At 39.8% G+C, this 24,462-nt stretch overlaps 1 protein-coding gene across 14 annotated transcripts in view; it reads left to right on the forward strand.

The window, feature by feature from the left end:
- The window catches only part of GULP1 (GULP PTB domain containing engulfment adaptor 1), a 151,463-nt gene that overhangs the window by 123,617 nt on the left and 3,384 nt on the right, over positions 1-24,462 (forward strand). For 8 of the 14 annotated variants that reach the window (XM_066189540.1, XM_066189541.1, XM_066189543.1 and 5 more), the window contains 3 exons: positions 8,828-9,052; positions 11,767-11,905; positions 12,246-16,236. In XM_066189540.1, coding sequence (XP_066045637.1) covers positions 8,828-9,052; positions 11,767-11,905; positions 12,246-12,496 — 615 coding nt within the window. In that variant the 3' untranslated portion in view covers positions 12,497-16,236. The other 6 variants (XM_066189549.1, XM_066189548.1, XM_066189553.1 and 3 more) reach the window with 6 other exon arrangements.

A 24,462-nucleotide genomic window follows, 5' to 3' on the forward strand; every position in this document is an offset into this window, starting at 1 on the left:
GTGCTGGGGAAAGAGGAGCAAAGGTGGGTTCCTCACTGGAAATTCCAACTGCTCTGCAGTTCCTGTAGATGATCAGAACAGGAGCTTGTTTAAATTGCTGGCTGGCACTTCCTGACACCTAGGCAGGACCTCCAAAAACGCAGGTTGCACTGCGGACTGGTCCTAATGACTCCCCTCTTCTTGCAAGTGTGCTCCATCTGCACAGCTTTAGGCAGCTGTGAAAATAAATCCAATTTCTTAATGTACATGTGGCAAAATCTTAGAACAAGAGGAACTACTTTTCAGCTGTGCGTTTTGGACTGCCTTGCTCCTGCTCTGAATGTTCACCACTTCCCCTTAAATGGATGTTCAAAACCGTGGGCGGAGTAAAGGCATATTTGCAGTGGTGCTGACAGTTTCTCAGTAATGTCTGTACACTCTTTATGTTGATTACATGGTTGTTCCCATGAGAGACTGCCATTTCTTTTTGCTGAAATCTACTTAGAGAGGAGAGCACCATAAATTATAAACACTGTGTAACCACCACAGTGAACATTTTAAATTATGAATATCTTCTCACTTATGAAGCATTCAGTGATAGGTAATCAATTTTAAGGCTAGATTTAATATCAGATTAGTCAATTCTTTCATCTTTTTTTTTTCCTCAATTGGGATGGCAGTTTTTTTTATTTATGAATATAATAACTAAATGCATATTTGAATGTAAATAAATAGGCTCTTAAATCCATTGCAATCAATTATTTTCTTTCATTTAAATTAAAGAACTTTGACATTTCATTAAGCAAAAAAAAAAAAAAAGAAAAAAAAGAAAATCATTAACAGTGCCCTAAAAATATCCAGTAGTTTGTGATTTGTTGTGCCCTTTAAGACAATGATGCTGCATTCCATATTAAAGAGTTAAGATCTCAATTTTTTAATTTGCTGGCCACTTGTAAACTCCCCCCGTAGATGGTGTTTTATTGTTAGTTACTGTATTAATTATTGTTAAATGCAGTGAATAGGCATATTGCTTAAATAGAGTTGTGCTGCAGCAAAACTATAGAATATTGATAATTACTGATTTTAATTCATTTCAATAATCACTGTTGGCTATTTGCAGTTTTATTTTATTGTTTTATTTACTCCTTAATCTTAACATGAAAGGCCCAAACATTTCCTGTCACAAATGTTTAAAATTGCAGTAAGAGCCACCTCAGAGCCTGTTCAACATCTGCTTTCATTCTGACATGAAAGATTTCTATAAATGGGTGAGTGCTGGAACAAGATGCCCAGAGGTTGGAGCTCTCTGTACTCCTGGTGATGCTGGATCTTTCCTGAGCATGGTCCTCAACAGCCTCAGCTAATTGGATCCTGCTTCGAGCAGGAGTTTGGAATAAGCTCCTCTCCTTTTACAGGATTCTTTCATCAGTTGTGCAGCCAAAAATTCAAACGAAACAAAACGAACCAACCAAAGCCAAGCGCATTTTTCGGAAAACCTCTTTCTCAGCTCCAGGCCCACAGCAGTTCCCACCAAGCACTACGGACTTTGGCCCCTTACCAAGAGGCAGCTTTCAGGCAGGTCCTGTCTAAACCAGGTCTTGTGGAGATGGTAAATCAGAGCTCTCAGGTGTGCTGCTGTAGGAATTACTCCACGTCAGTGCAACTGTAAGGTTGGGAATGAATGAAGGAATGAACTGGAGAGGTTGACAAATTACTTCAGTGAGAGAAAAAAACCATTATTTTTAGGGCAGTTGGAGTCTGTTAAAAGGATTATCAGTCAGTGTGCCTGGGATAGCAGTGAATGTGATCGCACCTATCTTCTTTTTCACTATGCGAGCAACAAATATGTATGAAGGAACAAAATTACGAACGACTCGTAAGACAGTTGATTGCCTATTATAGTTTGCAATAAATTTTTTACACTTGTCATTCAAATCAACTATAATTTCAAGGATGATTCTGCAAAGTCTCAATTCCTATCAGAAAAAAGATAGGTGTGATGCAAAAATTTCTTTCTCCCTGTTTCCACATAATTTCTGTAATGAAAAAGGTCCCTTTAGCTTTAAACTAAATAATTGGAGATTTTTTTCTGAAATTAAACTAAAAATATCTGTACTGCTGCTGCTCTGTCTTCAAAATTAAATAACAAATCTATATTGTGATTACTTTGTCACAGTAAACTTTTCAGATCTGCTGATAGTATTTTCTGAAATAAAATAGCTTAAGTGAAGCTGAATATCCAACGTGGGGAATAATATCGTGTTTGAGCCCCTTTCTAAGCACTTTTGGATGGATGGGGGAAAGCTTCCTTCCATGCAGATAGTCTTGGTATTACATGCTGTGAACATAAGATAATTGTTCTTGTGATTTAGAACAGATTTATTGAACTGTGAGTTTCATATTCTCTTGCATTTTTTTATCACACTGTTGTGAACTATGCAGAGATGCCAGTGCCATAAAACAGCTTTCTGAAGCTTTTCTTGGACATAATAAGCATTTTGATTGATTTCTATTTTTTTTAATCTTTTATGGCTGGAGCTCCTTATCTGGCAGCCCAGCTCTAAGGTCTAGGGAAGGGATTGTTCAGTGGTCAATGGAAAGTTTTAGCCTTGATCCTTGACACCTAATGTGTCAAGAAAAAAGAACATGTGCCTTTAGCTGGCATCACAGCGGTTTGGAAAGGAACGTTCAGTTTCAGAAGCCAACTACAGATGGTCAAAAGTTGCTTCTGTTTGTGCTTAAACTGTTCCTTGGATTTTCATACCTTGTGCTTTCCCTTTTGTATTGAGTTGTTTGCATGCAGTTTGTGCTCTCTCAGCGTTGGCAGGCGTGCTTGCGTGGCTTCCCTTTCACGCAGGTTGTCGAGCCCTTGCTGCTGTGCTCAGTGCACGGCCACACAGCCCCTGGCAGTCAGCAGCTGGTGCAGGACTGCGGCAGCCCCCAGCAGCAAGGTGATTAAACAAGGAGCCCCTTCCCAGAGCAGGGGGTGCTGCAGGGCACAAACACAGCAACAGAAGCACTGACATCTCTCTGGGACGTGTCCTCTTCTCCCTCAGGGCCCATCCCCGTGCAGCCAGGGGGTCTAAGCAGGCTGAGTGTCAGGAAAGTGTTTTCCATCCCCAGGAGGGGAGACTTAGGGACTTTTAGACTTGATGGCACCTGCAGAGTGACACACTGCTGTGACAGACGGCACACGATGTCACTGTCACGCTTTGTATGTTCAGATACTGATCCAGGACAGAATGCCTTTCCCACCTGGCAGTGACTGGGAAGCCCTGGAACCATCTGCATGCTGTGCCAGTCCAGAATTTCTTTATTTCTGCTACTGAGGAGCATTGATTTTGGTGTCTTTAATCATTCTAGAAACATCAGTCTTCCCGTTAGTTTTTAATGAAATGAAGAAAGGAGAAAAAAAACACTTTAGGAAATTTGAAGTGCAGCAGGTTTTTTTGTATTATATCACTGACCCTTGTCATTGCTGTTTGTCTGGTTTGGGGTTTTTTGGGTTTTTTTTAAAGCAAGCCAGTTCTGCTCTTTCTGACAGCTTAGTCTTCTGATTCCCAGATCATTTTCCCACAAGCAGCCCCCCATTACATTTCCTGTTTTCACTTCAGTATCAAAAGAAAATAGAATGTGAGTGCATCTTTAAACTGTAGAGGAACAACTTAATATGTGTATGGTTTTAAGCATCTGGTTCACTGCACATTTAAAACAAAAAATTGTTTCAACATGTTTCATTTCTAAATAGATACATCCAGGCTGTCATTTGAAATAAACTTTTCTAACTTCCTGTTGTCACTGAAAATAGGTTTGTAGCTAAATACAAAATAAAACCATTTGCTCAGGATCAAATGTAATACTGTCAAGACTTAAAGTTCAGATCCTATTTTACTTCCAAAATGTTTTAAAAACATTTTTTCTATAGTTTCACAAACTCTAGACAAAATGTGATGTGCCAGGTTGGACTGCAATATGTGGCCTTGCTGACAGGTTTAATTCTCTAAATGAGTTGGCCCTGTGCTCACATATTCAAATCTTGGGTAGTAGCAGTTAACGTGTTCTTTTCAGAACATAAATACTAAATGCAAATACTGGAGCACCTTAATTTGCTGATGCTTCACATCAAAATGTGTACAAATTAATGACTTATCCAAAAATCCATGCATGCTCTAAGAGAAGAAAATGCAAGGAGTGGACTGTAAGCTTAAAGCTTCATTTTAAGCACAGAATTAAAAATATTTTGAGTTAATAATTTCATAAGAGGGAACATTTTTCTAGCTGAAGTATCTGTTACTAATTGTTTTAATTAAATTATGTTTTAAGTGATAATAGTGAATTGGAGGATTAGGGAGTTTAATCTGAGTCCTCAGTTGCTGTATTTTAAAAAATCAAACTAAATAAGTAAATAACTTGCATATGAGAATTGAAAGTAGTAATAATTTAAAAATGTAGGGATGACTTTTCTCTCTCCAGTTTATAAGTAGTGCAAGTTGAAGCTTGTTTGGGATGTACAGAGGGAAATTCGGTCTACAACCGCTTTTTTGATGGTTCTTGCTTGTATTGCAGTTTTTTTGCAGGCCAGCTAAGGGCTTATTTGAGGACATATTTTAAAGAAATACTGACAGAGTGAAATGGGTGCAAAATACATGATAGAATAATGCAGTTACCTACCCTTTGCATTTTTGCAGAGTGTAAATGGGTGAAAAGCATTGACAGCAATCAAGTTCTGCTTTTGAGGGATACAATTGCCGTCAGGATTCTCTCTTTGCTTGGTTATTAGTATCACTGTGAAATTTTTCTGTAGCTGCTCTAAATCTAGCCATATGGCCAAATCAACATCAATATAATTTAGGTGCTTTTTCTGTCAGTTCATAAACTCTATGGGAAAAATAAAATTTCGTTCTGAACCTATAAAAGCAGCCATTAAGGCAATGAGATCATAGTTGGAAATGAAAGAGAGAAAACTGGATTGTATAATGAAATACTTTTGCATAAAATATATAGTGAAAGTTGAACATCAAATTATCAATCTTCACACTTTTTCTCTCAGGATATTGTAGCTAATTAGATTTACATTTGCTCAGCACATTCAGTAAATAATAAACTGCTTAGTGATCATTTTTTCTGCATTTGGGTCAATGGGTTAGAGCAGTTCTCCTAGAACTTTGAACAGTTAGTCATTCAGATGGCTAGAATGTTGTTTGCCATTGCAGAAGTGTTATGCAACAGCAACTATCACTTTTTTTGGTGTCCTGAGTGCCTCTGTTGAGGACATGCAATCCCAAACTGAGAGTTTCCTTAGTTTGCCTCTCGAGCTGCGCTTCCATGTGCCATGGGAAATGTTGGCGTGGAATGTTCCCTTTGTCTCACTCCTTTGCATGCACTGCTGAAGTTTCTGTGGCTTGTCTATCTGTTGTTTACTTCTCATCTCTTTTAGTGGCTTGGCAATGCTTTTAATGGCTGGTCTTTTTTGCATTCGGTCTTGATTATGTGAGGACCATTGGATTCTCATCTTGTCGTTTGCCTGTGGGGACACTGCTCCAGTTAGAATCGCAGGGAGGCTTTGGATGCTGCTGCTGTGTGGAACTGCAGCCTCCAGAGCTCAGTGCAGCCCTGGCAGAGCGGCTTCACAACGTGTCCTGCTTGCTGCTGTTTCCATTGCCAGTGCTGCCCAAAGCTGCCAGGGTTCCCTGGGGAATACTGCAGTGTGGGGGAAGCAGAACTGAAGGGCAGCAGGAAGAGGTGCTGGGAGAAGCAGCCCCAGAAGGATCAGTGCTCTTCCATGCACCATAAGTATTACCAAAGAAGCAGTGTGGAATACATATTCCTGCGTGGAGGTGCTGCAAAACCCCTCCAGTTTTAAGCAGAGCATTCAAGATACTGATTTAGCCCTTTCCTCCAAGTTTTGTTGGGACCTAGAAGCACAGGCCACCTGCCCCAGTGACCCTCACTGGAAAGCTTTACCACACTCACGGGAAAACCCCAAGATAGATGTTGGAACTCTATGCAGATTTCAAAAACCATTTAGGAATGTGTTTATGCATATCACTTGATTACTGTTTCCACCAAGATTGCCAAGTGGGAAAATGCACATGTTTTTTGGTTGGGTTTTGTTGGGGTTTTTTTTTCCTATCTTCAGCTTTTTTAGATTTATAATATTCCGTGCTCAGTTGTTTGAGCACCTCTTCATGAGGGTATAAAATTCTGTTACATTTACGATGTTAAAGAAAATGAATTTGAAATTGCCTGTGGCATATTTCACGCCACTGAAAAAGTACTAAATGAACTGAAGATGTAGCAGTTAATTAATGAAACTGCTAATGCTTATACAGTATTTTGTGAATTAGTAAGTTATGGATTAGTGAGTGTTCTTAGTAGTCCCAAATCTCAGGAAATGAGCAGGTTCTTGACTAAATACATGATTTTCAATTCAAGGTTTTTCACCATTCCCTGGAACATCACTGCCGTTACCCGCTGTGGTGGTTCTCTATATTGCCAATTTGAATGTTCTAAGGAACAAAACCCTTTCCTGATTTATTCTAATTCACACTTAGGTGATTGCTATGTGGGTATGACTCAGAGATTGAAATCAGTGTCTAGAGACCTTATAAAAAGAAACAGTTTTGAAGTGACTTCCTGATTAATAAAATCTCAGTCACATTTTCTAGTATGCCGCAGCACAAGAGTGCATCTTCAGCACCGTTCTCAGTAGAATGAGTCAAAAATAAATCCTTTGCTGGCACATAGTTACATCTAACCTTAGAAGAGACTAAGTCCACTGAACTAGTATGAAAATATCATGAAGTATAATTTCTTGTTGTTTTTCTTATGGTGATGGAATGAGGCCCAAATTGGAACATGTTGTATCAATGCCACTGTTACTACAGGTCTGAGTGGGAAACCCAGACTAAACACAGTTGCTATATAAAATGACAATTCATTTATTTTTACTCTAATTTCTGCCTTTAAAATTCGGGGTAAAAGTATTAATTTTCAGAAGCTGCACCCTTTTCAGGTTGTATTCTTTGGAGTAAGGATCTTTTCCTTTCTCCCCCTGCACTTTGTGCCTCTGGTGATATTCCCTGTTTTCCATTGTCAAATACACTTCCCTGCTGCCCCTGTGGTGTCTGTGGGCTGCTTGGACCCAGAGGGCTGTGAGCAGAAGGTCCTTCTGAGCCATGGGATGAGATGCAGAGCAGCACTCCCCAGAACATGGGTGCTGTGCTGCTCTGTGAAGGAACAGCTCCTGGGGAAAATTCATTTCCTGAGCAGGTGCATTCCCAAAACTGTTGTAGGAGGCTGGCCCACCCCATATGGTGTGTGGTGTCCTAAGTGTCACAGGTGGGACCTGTGGCTGCTCCAGTTCAGGGCTCAGATGACACCAGGGCTTTATATTCTGCTTTGGTATTGAGATTTTCCATTGCCTGGATTTGATACACGTTCACCATCCCCATGGCTTTGCTGCCCGGTGTCCTACGTGCATTTTGCTGCTTTCTGTGTGATTTTTCATGTGACATCCATGCCTTCGTGTGAAAACTACTTATCCTTTGCTGTTTTGAATTTCAGGAGAGTATTTGGCTTTCTTAATTACACTGTATTTTAGTCTTTTTGAGCACTTATTATTCCAAAGGCTGATTTTTCTTTCCCCCATAGTTATGTATAGCGGCAAGGTTTCCATGTCGGTAGTGCACAGTAGCATTGCAATTCTTCTACCGGTAGCCTGGTTAGACTCTTGAAATAATAATTGAAATTCTCTCCTGTAGGTTTTTTGATTTCCTTTTTATTTATTGCCATTCCAAACCCTCCATTTCACAATTCTGGTATGGAAATTTTGGAAGTAGGGATGAAAGCCTTTTTTAAAATTTTTTTTAACGCTTAATTGCAAGTTTTGAGTAATTTTGTGAGATGTTTTGATATTCTTAAGTATGGCATTGTTACTACATTTAGTCACCTGTACCCTTAACTAGGTTAATCTGTAAAGAAAGTGAAGAAAGTAGCTGAGACTCATTTTAAAAGGATTTGAAATGTTTTGTTTTCTACATTGCACTGTAAAAATGGTTTAAAATAATTGACTGAATCCTGCTCTACTGTATTATGCAAACTTCTAATGAAATAATCATGACATACCATTGTGTAACACTACAAAGGGAGCAAAAGCAAGCTTCAGAATTGTTGCTGCACTCATCTGCCACTGCCTCAGCCTGGGCCAGTCCCAGGGGTTCAGGCAGGACACCTCCAGCCCAGGTGCCATTTCTGGCTTCTCCGTCTGGAACCCTTGGCTGTGGCCAATAACAACTTTCTGCACAAGTCTGCGATCCCTTCAGTTAGGATCCAAAGATTAATACGTCCTCTGAAGATTTTAGTTCAGTAATGAGCTGTTCTTTCAGCATTGGTGGGATATAAATGGGAGGTTTTCCCTCAGTTAGTCAGAGAAAAGTCTGACCTGTGCATTAGCCAGCGCAGTATCTCTTCTCCCCAGACATGTGTCTGCCTGCTAATTTACAAGTGCAGATGTGAGAGATTGCTGATACCTTGTTAGATTTGGGCATTTCTTAGCATCTCACACACACTATTGGAAAGATGTCTGACTTCATTTTATTTGGTGTCATGATCAAGGATCAGATTGTCTTTATTCCAGTTGGTGCTGGTTACCTCTTAATGTGGCATATTCTTATATTTTGTTTTGAAGTATTTTCAAGTATTTCTGTATCTTGTAACTATAGCACTGAACAGCAAGTTGCTGACAAGCTTTTTTGAAATATGAAATGTCTTTCTTTTTTTCTTCTTTTCCTGACATTACCACGTTCTGTTCCTCAGAATGTTTTCTCTTTCTGTGATTCCTTTTCAGCTGCTGCACATAAAGTGTGATAATGATGAACATATGTTTCAAAGACCCTCTACTTTTTTCTGGTGTAACAATGAGGATTCACCTCCTTGTTTAGATATCTCTTCCATTACGCTTACTCCTAGGAGTTCTCCTGACTCTAGACTACCACCTGGATTGTTAATACCACCACCTTCAAAAAGTGGTCTTCCAAAGCCTGCCAGCGAATACAGCTGCCCAAGACCTCGTGTAATCTTGCTGTGCAAAAGCTTTTTCAGTTTTGGGGTTTTTTTTATTTTTTTGGCTTTCTCTTGTTCTCTGTTGTGTATTAACTTGTATTAAAAATGTGCATTTTGTACAGTGGCTCAGGGATAGGGCAGATGAATCTTAGGTTCTCTAGGGGCACTTTTAAAATGTGGAATTTGTGAAGAATTACTCTTATTTCTGCAGAGCTTTTTCTCTCCCATCCCCAAAACTTAAATTCTTATTTTCCAACATATTTAAATTATTCCATTAATTAATGATCCCTGTTATCTGTCAGTCTTTTGTTAAATTTCTTCATATGAAGGATAATGATTCAAAACAATTCTAAAGGTCGGATTTCAAGGGCTTCTTCCCCCCATGAATTAATAGGAAAGCAATGAGCCATTAAATAACTTTTAACATACTTTATAAAAACTGTGCAAAATGAAGGTTGAAAATTATTCTCAAATATGAAATGAGCATTTTACCTGCTTTTTCATATTCATGTGCTTATACCCTCAATTTTTCTTCCATTTGCAAGTAATATTTGGCTTTATTTGGTGACCATCCTGGCTTTCTGCATGTGTTCACTAAATAAAAATGCTTCTTGTGCTCATACATATTCAAAATACACATTTCTTAATTCACTTACAGTTTCAATTAAACAATATCAGTAGAATCAAAATGGCCAGTAAGTGACTTCAACAAAATGGATTGTAACTGGGAAATGAGTGTAAAGCTTGGGTTTTCTTTTTTTGCCTAAAAGGCACATTTATAACTAAATGGAAGTGCTGTTTATCTGTCTTCTAGATAGCCATAAACATTTAGCAAATAATAAGATTCTCCGTTAGCTCATATGATCTCCAAGACATTCTAGGATTACCCGTGGGAGCCGATGGAAATGGAGGTTGATGTAAGCATTTATTTGTGCCCTAAACCTGATCCCACCTTCCTGATGCTGACAAAAGCCCAGCTGCAATCAGAGCAAGGTTTGGATGAAGGAAGGGGTGTGCTTCTTTATTATGATAATTTTGGGTCCAGCACATCCATTGCTCTGCTTTGAGTGGGAGCAGATGACATCCAGTGATCTGCCAGACTTAGATTATCCTCGTTCTCTGCAGGGTTAGTGCAAGGTCCATGGAGACCAACAGGGGCCTGTGGTGTCTAAACTCTGTACTGCAATCTCTTTTTGTTCTCTATAGCATGTGAATTGCAATGACTGAGATTTTTTTTTTTTAAGGCAAAAAAATAAAAGCAGCATGTAAAATGTAGATTTTTTTTCTTGCTACACTTCTGTATATCGGGGAAGAAATACACCAGGTTCTTTTAGATATTGAACAGTTATAGATCCCTCTTAACCCAATTTTAAAATATTAATCCAAATTTAAAATATTAATTGAAAAGTCTTAAAAATCACAGAACCTCTAAGAAATAGGAAAATGTAGGACTTGAGAGCCCTGCGTTTTTTCCTCTTTTAGCAGCACATTCAGAGGAAGGCTGTGGATCGATATAGCAATATTGATTGCTCAGCAGCCACTGTAGAGAACCTCCAGAGGGAAATAGGGGTGGTTCAGGGCTGCCTGTACACTTGGCTTGGGAATCTGTGACAAGAGCTGTCCCAGGGCAGCTGGCACTGAGGACAGGAGCATTCCAAAATCAGGGTTTATCCATGGGACTCTGATGGACAAGCAGTGCTAAGGACTCCCTGCTTGCCAGGTTATCATATCTGTGTATTCTGAATAAAGGATCCGTGTGACTAATTCAACTCATGCTTCAAAATTTCTGCATGGATAGTTCGGGCAAACGGAATTTTGTTTCAGAGCTGCAGGCTTTTGCTGTGCCTGGCTGGCCTTTCTAATACACTGGATGTGGGAATTTCTGTATTGTCTCAGCAATAACATGAACACGCAAACTAGCTTTGCCTTCAGCTTGTCAGTCTCAGTTTTAATCTATTTCATCTTCTGTCTTTAGTGCTCAGTATATTTTGACTTGACTGTGCCTCACTTGTGCCCTGAAGTAGTGGACTGGTGGCAGGAGGAATGAACCATTAAAAACCAAATAAGGCTGTAGAACTGTAGCAATTGGTGGGTTTGGGGTTTGTTGCTTGCCCAGTGTTTTTTTGAACCCTTTCCGAATTCCTGGGCCTTTTGAGTGAAATCTCTTCAGTTGTACCTTTGAGGGCAACGGGTTTATTTTGGATATTAATATTCAGTGTATCACGTCAAGATTATTACTTAGGGAAAAACACATTTAAAGCTTTGATCATACCAGTTTCTCTAAGCTGCCAAATAAGAGTTTGTGTAAAGAAGAATCAGTTAACCAAAAATATGGGGATTGTGTCTTTTGACTTGGTTCTGTGCTCTCCAGAGCAGAGCACTTTGTTGTTGCCATATTACCTCGACTGGGTCTCGTGAAGGTGTCTGTACTCGTATGTTTGCAGGAGAGAACTGCTTGTCACAGCTTTGGCAGGTGTAACTGTGATACATTTTCACCTGAAAATGAAAAAAATTACAATGCTGCTTTTGTACTGGGGAGTGTTAGCATGTGTCAGTCTGTACTGCAAATGCCATTTGCTTGGTGTCAGAAGCTGGGGTTTGCATGCTGATGGTTGTTTTTAACTTTTTTTTCAAAATGTGACTCTTATCTGCATGCTGAAGAATTCAGTATTGTGATCTTTTTCATGTGAAACTTTGCCCTAATATTTATTGTCCTTATTGTAGGCAGGCAGTGTGACACCTAAATCACCCTCCACTGACATCTTTGATATGGTTCCCTTTTCTCCCATATCCCCTCAGTCATCAACACCTACTCGCAATGGTACACAGCCTCCTCCAGTACCCAGTAGATCTACAGAGATCAGTAAGTTTTGTAACAACTGACCTACTTTTTACTTACATTATTTTTTTTTTTAAATAAAGCATCTTTAAAGTTTTACGTACATTTTGCATGAAAAGCCAAATACAGTTTTGGTAAATCACATTCACTAATGCCGTTTCGTCTTTCTGCCATCTTCCCAAAGTCCTTGATGTTGCTGCCAAGTTGCATTATAAACGAACTTACTGTGAAACTATGACATATACACTTGGAAGGGGTTGGGTTGGGGATTTTAACTTGGCTTTTCTTTTCCAGTCTCTTTTCTGTACTTCAAGGAATACTTTTACTTCCTGTTAATTCTTTCCTTCTCGAACCACGGTTCTAGCACCTAGAGCCTGCATTTCTGGGAAAAGCGGCAGGTGGAGTAAGTATGGTGATGGTGATGCGCAAGGGAGAGCCAAAGAAACCCCTCAAGGAGATTTGGAATGCTGTTTTCAATACTACTTTTCATGTCATGCACAGCTTTGTTTAGCTGTAGTTGATGAACCTCTCCAGATGTCTCAGCCACTCCTAAGAAGTCATCAAAAGGTTATTAACAACAGCAATTTTATTTTGCAAAGGCTTGAAAGCATCTAGGGTAAGGTTCTTGACTTCACCATAGAAATCTTTTTGGAGTCCAGAAAGCATTTTTGAAAGCTTTGGGAATCCCTTGAGGGAGAGGAGAGTGGGGTATGCACAAGTGATGTTGGAGGTTGTGGAAATACCGGTCGGTGTTTGTATCTTCTGTTCCTGATGCCTGCTTTAGGGTGGATAAGGGACATTAATGTTACTGCCTGCCACCATATGGAGCACATTTGAGGAGATTGTGCTGGTTTGGGGCATGCCTGTAGGATGTAGAATTTTCAGCTGTGAATGGGAGCTGTGCACAAAAACAAAAATGCGTTTTATAACTTCAGTTGGTGAATATCTTCCCTCCACAAGCCCATATCTACTGCACGGTTTGGTTCCATTGATCAGAATGTCTGTCACCTTCTACAGAGAAAGTAAATGTTGAGACTCGTAATTCAATAAAGAACCCTGGTTTTTTTAAAGAGAATATTTTAAAATAATAATGAATTTCTGTGGGATTCTCAAAAGGTTTGCTAACTGAATTTTACATCTATCTAGTATATACAGTATTAACTATTTTGATATCATTTAAAAGGATATTAGAATATTCTAATAGAATATTAGAATAGAACTGCTTTATTGAGAGAATTTTATGGCTTTGTAATAAAAAAGTTGAAAGAGTGCTTCTCTGAAACTACAGGCAATGCCATAAATTAGATCTAAAAGTGCACATACAGCTTCAAGAATGGAAACAAATTGAATTGATTTATAGGTCAAGATTTTGGTTTTTTACCTATTTTCCTTCCTCAGTTCCATTGAAATTGTGGCTGAGTTCCATAGAAATCTTGTGAGAGTCAGCACTCAGTCTTGAGGCATCTTGAAAATTCCAGCTCTACGGAATTTGTAATTGTTTAGGCAGTGGGGTTTGTAATATTAAAAAAAAAAAGTTGCTTATTAACAGTGATGTCTGCTGTTTAAAGTGGTTACTGCTTCTGCAGTTCCCTGATTTATTTGCCTTCAGTTGTGATTATGTAGTTCAGAGATGCCACTTCAGGGAAAGGTTACAAAGCCCATCATGGTCTTGATCCTTTTGATCCCTGCTCTTTCAGTCTGTGTCACGGTACTTTCTATGTTGAAAGTTACTGTGTTCATCAGCTATTAAGGCTTTTGGGCATATTTCAGAGTGTCACTGAAACAGGAGAGGGATATTTTGTCATCAAACAAGGGCTCTACTGTCCCAGATGAGAAAGTTCAGCTCCCATAAGCTCCTTCCGGCTGTGCAACGTCCCATTACTGTGACAATGTGCAATAATGCATTGCTTTGTGGTGTCACTCCTGGCAGTACCAGCAAGCTGGCGTTTCTTTCTCCAGTACAAGTCAGAGGGCTGGCAGCCAAGAGGAACCAAAGTTTGGAGTCTCCATTTTCTGAGATCATCTTTTCCTGTTTCTATCTCTGCTTGCTTTGTCACTGCACTCAAGCAGAGTTGGTTTGGTGAAATTACGGGGTGACTTTGTTGGATTTTATAATTTTGTAACTTTCACCTTTCTCACTTTCAGTAGTAAAAAAGAAGAAAGATGAGGGTTTGCCATCTATTTGTTAGTATCACCTCATTTATTCCTTTTGCCTAAATGGGGCTTGTTACCCGGGGAGTACCTGCAACAATAACTGAGCACTTTGCATTCCTCCAAGACAGAGTTCCATAGATAATTACTGGCACCAGGATGACAGTTCGGCTTCCCCTAAAGAGAAATGCCCAGAGTTAGAATTTTGCTTGCCAGTTCTTCCTTTGGTAATTCCCAAAAAAAAAAAAAAAAAAAAAGGTGATTAATGGTACCTCTGGCTTTGCAGAACTCACGGCATTTAAGCTTTAAAAAATGAGTTAAATCTTGGGATTTTGAGTTCATGTTCAGCAGTGTTCCAATAGGGCTGCTCAGTAAGTGTCTGCTCACTACTGGCTGTATCAGCACTAGCAAATAAATGGGGTTTACCTGTTTAAAGAAGAAAATGGCATAATTTTTGTACAGGAGGTTGCAGATTGGGCAAATGCATGCTGACTCTTTAGGTAATAATTGCAGCATAGTGAAATGCAACCAAAAATGCAATGCTGGAGATTGCAAGCTGTTTCTTCCTTGTGGAGTAAGGGGTTGTAAATGTTCTTGTAAGTTATCTGAGTGGTCAGAATTAATTTATTAATTTTGTTTCATTAAAGGAGGAATTAGCTTACGTTTCTTGTTGGCACAGTATTATTTTCATATCTCAGAAAAGAACTGGAGAGGATTATTCTCTATTGGGTTGTTCAATATTTATTTCGCACAAATGCGTCATGAACAATCCAAGGTCACAACTGGCAGATGCAGAAATCTGCTCTGAGGTGCTCTTCTTCTGCAGATATTTGAGTATTTTTTCAAAATAATGGCTGTAATAATTTCCAAAGAAAAAATATATGGAGTAGCCTGCAGCTAACGGAAAGGCTTTCTGGATTTCCTTGTCTCAGTTTATTCCAAATATTTCTTTGGGTGCTTGTCTGTGCATGATTCATTTTTGTCATCACAGCTGCTCCATCTGGGCAAGGCATATATCAGCATAGCTGTGTGCCTGGATGAGAGCTAAGGTAGAGACTGGGATGTCAAGTGCAGCAGAAAAGCCAAATATTTGTATTTTTGCGTAGTAATTGCTAATTTTAAATTTATCATAGAGCGCAGCATGCTATTCTCCAGCATTATGTGTTTGTTCTCCTGAATGTCAGGTCCCAGAATTTATTACTTGTTCATGTTATCCTGTGGTTTGAGCTGAGGATCTAAAACATCAACATTTCATGGCTTTTGAATTTGTGGGTCATTTTTGCAGCCTGTGAATTTATTTCCATCCAGAAAGGAATGAGAAAGGGAAAGGAAATTATTTGTACTGTTTGAAAGGATCATTTTCAAAGGCTTCCTCAAAGCTGTTTATTGGAGAAAGAAGTGCCTGTCTATGCTACGGTAATTCTGGGGAGTATGCCAGGCAAGATATTCTTGTTATAGCTAATTTTCATGCAAATACTCTGGCCTGAAATAAAAAGTTACCAATTTATCCCATCTGTGCTAGAAGTAGCCCCCCCTCCATCATGAGTGGAGTGAACACAGGTGGATAAGCTTATGGATATCCCATGCAATGGTGCCACTCTGCAGGGATGAAATCTTCATATTTCTCCATTTTACACATGTTCTTCAGCTTTTGGTCCCAAGGCAAATACCAACAGTGCTACTGAAAATATTCCATGGAACTTTGTCCCTCCCTGACTCTTAGCAGTGCAGTCTCTCTTGTAACACTCAAATTTTAAATGCAGAAAAGCAGTTGTTCTGTAGACTTGTTTAGCTGAAATGAATAGCAGATCATGATAGAGGTGGTTCCCCAAGTAATATCTTTGCACAGAAACCCAACTAGGTAATGCTTCTTTATTTTGAATTTGATTCTGTGCAGGGTTTACTAGGCTCTGTCACTTGGAATAAGCCACACTCTGGTTGGTTTTAAATTCTGCCTTGTATACAGTATAAATTCAGAAATCTTGCACATTAAAGGAAGGAGTGACATTAAAGGAGTCAAGACTTCTGCTGTTCTCCTGCTAATGAGCTCAAAAGTGTTTTCCTTAATAAAAGCCCAATAGTAAGGCATGAATGAGATAACGACCATAATATTGTACAAAATACTTGTTTTTAAAAATAGTCATAAGTCATAATTCTGTACAAATTAAATGCAGGAGTTTTGTCCTTCACCATTTTTTTTCTAAATACATTCATAGAATGTTTCCTAAGCCTTGGTGTTGGAACTGTCTGCCTTCAATTGTCTGACCACACAGGAAGCTGTCAGCTCCATTTAAAGGTGAAAAGAAAGAAAATGGACCTATATAATGAACCATAAAACTGTTGAGGGTTATAAAGTAGAATCACTCTTTTGCCCAGCAGAGGTTAGATTGCAAGTCAAAGCTGCTGCACATCTGAAGGTTATTTGTTAGGAGCATCAGAGCATTTCAGGACACTGGTTACACTGGAGCCAGACCCATTTTGGCTGTGAAAGAGGCAAAGGATGAGGGAGAACCTAATTTTTACATTGGATTATCTGAGTTAATGTCTCTCTTGCATGCAGGTGGTCTGCCTTTGCCAGGAAAGACTAGATTTCTTCTTGGCTCCAGTGTGGACTCTTGGAATAAGGCTCTCTTATCTGGGCCATCTCCTGGTCCCATGTGACAGTTTGTAGCTGTTTAGCCACAGTTTTCGAAAAATGTAATCAATCAAGTTCTGCTCGAGTTTCTGTACTTTATGATGGGAATTTCTGTATTTTGTTGTGGGAGCAAATGATGGTAGTGGCCAGTTATTTAAAATTGCTGGTGTGCAGCCTGATAAACATAATTGATAAGGGCAAAGCCCTGACAGACTGATATGCAGAATAACTGCTGGAGAGCCTAGAGGACACAGGTATAAAATTCTGCCTGTAAGGATGCCAAAGTCAAGCCATCTGTGCAGCTGTAGGCAAGTGCTGCACCACTGATACAGGACTGGGAACACTACAACAGGGCAGTTGGGTCCAGCAGTTAATTGTCACCCACACCTCGGGTGTTAAGGGTGAATTTTGTGCTTAACTGTCCAATCCCTTCAGGGTTACTATTGCTCCCCTTACTGTCATGCTCTAAAACTAGAATTGTTTTGAGGCAAGGTAGAATACTTGTCAGGTTTCTGGCTAGGCAGCTGTGAAAGTTAGGACAGAGGATATCTCCTACTGATTCTGGTTTTCTCTCCACCAATGACAAGGCTATAGAAACTTGGTTCTGTAAATTCTGCAATCAGTGGAGTTGGGTTGGGTTAGCAAAGTTTTTTTAACTGCTGTAATTTAATCCAGTGTGAGGTGGGAAAAGTGTCTAGAGATGGAACCTTTAATGGTAGGAAAGAAAAATCTATTACTAAGAAGGAGGAAAATACACCAAAAATGTGAAAAACCAAAAAAATATTTGAGCAGGCAGATATGAGGAACTTTACTGGTCGAATAAGAAAAAAGAACCCAGTTGTATTGGAAGTGTTTCTTCTTGCCCAGAGGAAAAAAAAAAACACACCCCCCTCTCTTTGGCCTACAGAATGCAAAAGTGCAGTTAAGAACAAGTGAGAAAGTTCTGGTCTTGAGAAAGGGAAATTTGCAATCATTGTATTTAGACACCCAAATTTAGTGGAATTTTAGCATTAAGTAACAATTCATGGTCCTGTTGTGTTGGGGGGGGCCTTTTTTAATAATCTTTTATTTCTTCTTTCTTGATGTGATCTTATTCAAGATTTTAAAACTCAGATGATTTTTAGTTTTAATTACTACTACTTGTTCATTGAGGAGCTGTATCAAACAAAGGCCTTGCCTTGCCTATTTGCTTGTCTCACAAAAACGTCCTTAACCTGAGGAGTGGCAGACAGGGACACAAAGATTAGTTGGTTGGTAATTTGTTGTTGACATAATGTAGAGATGAAATTTGGCAGCTCATGTCCATTTGCTTCCTCTTTGTTTTTGAAACTCCTTATACACACAGACTCCAGAGCACACGTCAGTATATGATGCCCTCTTCAGATAGCAACGACTTCTCCTCGGATCTCTAGAAGGCACAAGCATTAATGGAAGATAAAGAGAGGCTTAAACAGAAGTTCGGTGGTGTTCTTGGAAAAGTATTTGAGTATTAAAGTTTGGAAAACTGCCCAAGACCTGGCTTGCAGATTGGAATGTTGAAAGTTGTGGTTGATGAGCGGCTTATCTGGTGGTGCTGTTAACTCAGCTCAGGAGATGCGAGGTGGCTTTTTCAGAGCGCTGTTGTAGCCCATGCCTGTTCTCCCAGTGACTCACTTTTCTGTTGTTGCAGAGAGAGACCTTTTTGGAGCAGAACCTTTTGACCCTTTTAGCTGTGGAGCAGGAGATTTCCCTCCAGACATTCAGTCCAAACTAGATGAGATGCAGGTAACTACTGACCTACGTGGGTTTTGATGGCTGTGTGCCTATTCTTGAAATGCATGCTTACCGTATTCTGAAAATGAGTTCCACGATGCACTCAGTAATGCACAGACAAACCATTTCTGACCATTCCTTTTGTAAGTTTATCTCCTGGTCTTTGAGCTGGAGTTTGGATTTGCCTCAGGAGCCCCACCTGGAACCAATACAGTTGGCTACACTATTGAGGGGTTTCTCAGCGGCGTAACCAAAATGATTTGGGAACCATTACCTGGGAAGGGACTGAGAGAGCTGAGCCAAGAGCCCTCCAGATCCCGTGATCTTTAGCTGCAGCAATCTCCACCATCCCACTGTACCCACCACCCTCCCTCCTTTGGTTTCTCACAGCATGGGGCAGACTTAGGTGCTTCCAGGGCCGTGACAATTTTCTGCTGCCTTTAAAAACAGCTCTCTGGCACCCTGGGGCAATTAAACTCTTGATAATTGAGTCACGAATTCTGAACTGTTGTGTTTTTATCAGAAAATGTTTGTTGATTCTGAAACACTCAACATTGTCCATTCAGTTATTGACCCAATTGTGAAATGATTCTAGGAGGAAGTCCTCAAGTTTTGGAACAAATGATGTTCTGCAGTCAGGCTTTCAAAACTTCTAATTCCTTGCCAGCTTGCTTATCTCTGTTCTTTTTGAAGCAGCCTGCCAGCAAAAGAAAAGGCTGGAAATAATGGAAACTTGAATTTCTAGGATCCTGGCTCCTCAGCAGAAAGCATTCCCAGTGTTTCCAGCCCTCTTGTCTCTTAGGAGCTCACAAAGTCCAAGACCATTTGCTCTCGGGCTCCATCTGTTCCTCTCTCCTGCCTAGGGAGCAGCAGAGGCTTTTTAAATTGGCTTAAATCAGATTTAAATACCATTTCATTTTCCTGAGTACATTTTCTTTTCCACATCAGTTCAGGATGGTTCCACTGACAAACTCTACTCACAGTGAAGAAATTTAGCTTCTTGGTCCTCCACATAATTTCAAAGAGCAGCTAAAAGCCAAAATTGTCGTCTTTGCAATTCTAACAACATGCTTGTGTTTTGTGAATGCTATAATGTTGGTACCAAGCCCTCGAACACAAACCCCAAATCTTTAAGCACTTCCCGTTGATACATTGCCAGCATTTCCATTGTTTTAGGGAAAATAAACTGTAGCAACTGTGTTTACCAGTAATAATGGTATGTCAATATTTAAATGTCACATATTAAGAGTTCCTGTTACAGGTAATGTTTTGATAATATTTGGAGTTGTTTGCCTGTAATACTACAGAGTGCTGTCACCTCATAAAACATCGGGGAATGGAGTAGTAAATATCTTTGTCAAAGATATTTGAAGTCCTGAAATGACTTCATTGTTTGTACTCTTGTTCTAAAAAAAGGAGACAACCAATCAATAACAAAACCTCCAAGCATTAGGGTGTTATTGTGTCCTGTTGCAAAGAAAGGTACTCCCCCTAGCAAATCAGCTATTCACTAAAAGTTAATTAGTGGGCCTTTATGTAGGCACAAAACTTGTCCTGTATGATCCAACTGAGAATAAGTGTACAGCTGAAAGGAGATGAAAAGCCCCCATATTCTAACTTGAGCCAAAGTAAAGACTGTGTGAGGTTATTTCACTGTGTGGTTGGTGCAAAATACAGATTGAAACGTGTTTTTCCTAATGTCTCTTTTATCTTCTTGTGCTTTCCTGGGTGCACAGCGTCAGCGATGGTTGGTATATCATATTTTAATAATGGTATTTAAAGCATTTACAATTGAAATGTGCACGTGTTTGTCTTGTGTTTCTATTTTTATGTATATTTGCTTATGTATAAAAATGATAAGATTTATGTTTTGTGTATAGAACTCTGAGTCAGGGCCATTTTCATTTTTATGGGCCTACAGTCTCTAAGTTAGGGACAGCTGATGGTCGTTTTCTTCACTCTGTCTTGCCAGGTGCTAATACTAAGCGTTTGTTTTCACTGCTGTTTGAGTTGTCATTATCAGATTGTCACTAGTGAAATGATTTAAGCAAAGCCTTCAGTACAGAGATTGTGTCAGTACAATCACATTTGAGAGCAAGTCTTTGTTTGGACATAATGATTTAAAACTTTTCAATGAGCAGAAGCGGCCCATGAGAAAGGTGAGAGCACAGAATGCGTAACATGCTCTGGAAATACAACAATGAGAAATGTGGAAGAGAAATGTGGGCCTCTCTTCTTTGTTGAAATGCAAAGTGAGTGAATCTGTCATCTTTGCATTATGGAAATACAGCCTGGGTTTCAGTAATTAATGTATTCCATTAAATCTGTGAAGGTAAGTTTTTTACAGACACCTAGCAAATAGTTCTATGTCTAAACTTCCTCCAAGGGGGTGTTGGATACAGCTCATCCTGCAGTGAGGGTGGCAAGCAAAGCTGTGCCAGCCTGATTGGAGCAGCCCAGGCCAGACTCTTACCCTGTTTTTTGTGTGGAACACATGAGGTGCCTCAGCACACGCACCTCATGTCCAGAAGAGCTGCCCTGGTCTAGCTTTGTGCTGGAGGTGATTTGGGAACAAAGTGGGAGAGGAGAGCACAGCACAGAAGAGGCTCTGGAGAGTGGGTGCTTTTCCTTTGCATCCTGCATTCTGAACTTAGGGAGATCAGATAAAGCTCCCTGGCCTCTAGGGGAACACTCTTATTTTTAAACTTCAGTGAGGATCCAAATTTCACAGTTAAGCTTTCTATTCCATTTCTCAGTCCAATCTCTGTTGATCTTTTTGGAGAGCTTAAAACTCAAATATGTGCTGAGATGTGACTTTTACAGCTCGGGCCTCTCTCTGATGACTGTCCAACCTCCTGTTTCCCTGCACCCTTATGCTGAAACATATTTTCATCTTTATTTTGACTGTATCCAGACATTAATAAAATAAATGTCTACTTTCCCAGAAGTCTTGCAGTGAGGAGAAGTTTCCCTGGATGACGAATCACACCAGCAGCAGCTGCTATAATTTATTAAAATCTCAAGGTAGTTAATATCAGAAAGCTTCCAGGAGCTGCAAGCCATTCTCCCTGCATGCCCTGAAGCAGTCAGTAGGCTTGACATCTTTCCATCTGAAATAAGTTATGCTCAGCCCTCTAAATACTCTTCTCAGAGAAATGTAAATTTGTCATTGCTTCGTTGGGTTTGTACTGACTTAAGCTCATTGAGTGAAGTCACTGTGAAGTGATAAGTGAGTTAAATTCTGAGCCATAAGGTTGACTTTGGCAAATTTATCTCCTAAATAAAGTGCAAATTCTTTGTCTTGTACTGCTTTACTGGTTTTAACCAGAATAGCTCACATCTTTTTATCCTTTTTATCCTCAAAAGGCTGGTTTTGGAAGAGGGATTGTTTCTGAGCTGTTTTGAGTGAAAACAAGCTTTGCTCCTCTCTTTAAGGCATCGATCACATCCCTTAGTACAGCACCATTACTTAGTAGGTACTTAAACTGCTCAGTCCTTGTGTTTAAATACCTCTAAAGTAAAAAAGCTCCTTGAGGAGGACATGAACACAGAAAAACAAGGCACAATACAGATGCACACTTCATAGCCTTTCTTGTTCCCTCTCCTGGCCAGTGCCACGGGGTGGCCTTTTTCAGCATTCCCTGAAAATCAGCAAATCAGAGAGAGTTTTTTGACTGCATGAAGAGTTTCTGTCTCCTGAACCTTTAAAGTGCAGGAAGCCATAGCACACATGGGTTTTAATGAACAGGCAGAGTTACTCTAAGAACACACATTATTAGAAGCTGAAGGGTCTGAATTTCACAAGGCAAAATATTTTAAGTGCTGTGCATTAAAATTAGTGATGCATTTTATATGTATAGATATAAACTATTATGTTTACCAAGAAGCTGACTCTGTATGTCATTAAAAAAAATTGCCTAAGACATTAGTCAAGTTTATTAGGGGGAAAAAAAGTCATAATTTCAATCTTTGTCATTGCAACTGATTTCATTACTATTACAGCTGTGGATGCTGAGAGTTAAAAGCTGGCATGTGCAGTTCTGTAATGATTAGAGAGCAGCTTCCCCTGGGAGCCAGAGCACTGGGGAGCCCTGTGCAGCTCAGGTGTAGATATGAACTGCAGTCTTAAAATCACATGTGGCACTCAGTGTTCTGCACCACTGTGAGAACTGATACCTGCATCAACAACAGTTCTATCCTGCATGGAAAGGGGATTCTACTCCTAAAGCCTTCCCATGGCTTGCTTGACTGCAGCTGATTAGATTTTATTCTTCAATTATGTATTTGCCAAAGTATAGTTTTGGAGATTCCAAAAATTAAACTAAGAATTTGGAGTTCCGTTGCTGAATCTGAGGGGTAAGGAGTAGCGATGGCTGTGGGAGATCTGATGTCTGTGCCTTCCTCATCTTTGAAAATTGCAATCACTTTGCCGTGGAGTCTTCTGGATGGAGATACTCTGGTTAATTTTTTCCCTTTTGAGGGAATGTCGATTTAGACAATGCAGCTTTCCTTTGTTTATACTCCTACTCATTTCATGTCCTCCACTTAAATATCCAAGAGGAAAAAAATCTAGATTTTACATTCCTTTAATGAAAGGATTGCCCAGCTTGGATTTGCTTTGATGTCCTCTTTATGCCATTGGGCTTTTTGGCCTTGTGGTTGTCATGGAAGTTTGAGCCTGCTTGGAACTGCAGAACCATTGATGGTCATGGATTTGGTGTGGCTCAGGAGTGAAACTGCTAACAGCACCTGGCAACCACAGCACTGATTTCTTTTAGAACAGACAGTAGTATATTTTTGATAAATAAATTTCAGTAAAGTTGAAAAGCTTTTTTAATAATTTTATTCCATAAAAAGCAGCAATCTCTGACCAGATTAGCATTGATCACATTGCAAATATGTGGAAATGTAATTGTTTTAAATGCAAAATATCACAGCTTGAGAAGGACTAAACAGGGATGGGGGGAAGTGGCTGGAGTGAAGCTGCAGAAGGAAAGGTCAAGGAGGCCACGGTTCTTGAAGAAAGTGGAAATGGTTCTAAGTCAAGTCATAGCAAACACAAGCAGAATGCTAAGTGACAAAATACCTGTTTGTGTGGAAAAAAACTTGACATGCTCAGCGTAAGAGCAGTGAGATGAGTGTACTTCCAAAATGCATCATCTGATTTGCTCTTTGCTTGCTGAAAAAGAGCATTGGAAGTGAAACTACCTAAGACACCAGCAAACTCTGCTTAACTGTAAAAATATGATAAAAATAAGAGTGGGCAGGACAGGAATGGGATGGATGTTCAATGAAGGCTCTGGCTGGCTCAGCATGAAGGTCTCTATCCTTGTCAAACCAGTTGTTGGCGATGTTCTTCTACTGGAGTTCATCAAGCATCCTCAGGTTGAAGCACCAACAACAATCCCTTGTTGCTGTACCCCTTTACAAGCTCAAAGCTGGAAGCAGCCTTCAGACAGTTCAGAAGTTGAGCATCCTAGGTACATTGTAACTGCAGGGTTTAAAATGTAACAGATTAGACCCCAGGGCTGATACTCTGAATTCTCCTTCTGGGTAAGCAGTCCTTTGCCTGCAGTTGCATCAATTAATTTTCCCTTTGGGTAAATGAACACTGTCTGTAACAGGGTGCGTTTCACTTGGAGTTTCAGCTACTGTTCACTTGAAATATCTTTTGCATTGAATGTTCTTCCTTTTAATCCTTTGGAAAATAGGGGGGGAAGGAAGATCTAAGGCTAGTGGGCCTTGAGAGCACCGAGGGACCCAGGTAGAGCAAACAGGGTAGCACAGCTGGGGAGCAGTTTACACCACAGTGCTGCTACTTGCTCAGCATCTCATGGTATGGATCTGCCTTTAGGAAAATCTGCACCTTTTTCTTGGAAATTCTCAGACCATTTAGTAACTCTTGCCAGAAGGTTTGTTCTGTTTCTTCACATATTCTCCTGATAGCAGTAGCTGGCAGGGTTATTGGATATTCATAGACTTTTTAAATGTGATTTGAATTGGCTCGAAATTAAGCTGGTTTGACGTGGGATTATCTTCTAAA

Source organism: Chamaea fasciata, unplaced genomic scaffold, assembly GCF_029207755.1.
Source record: "Chamaea fasciata isolate MVZ Bird 193981 ecotype frontalis unplaced genomic scaffold, bChaFas1.0.hap1 SCAF_8, whole genome shotgun sequence".
NCBI lineage: Eukaryota > Metazoa > Chordata > Aves > Passeriformes > Sylviidae > Chamaea > Chamaea fasciata.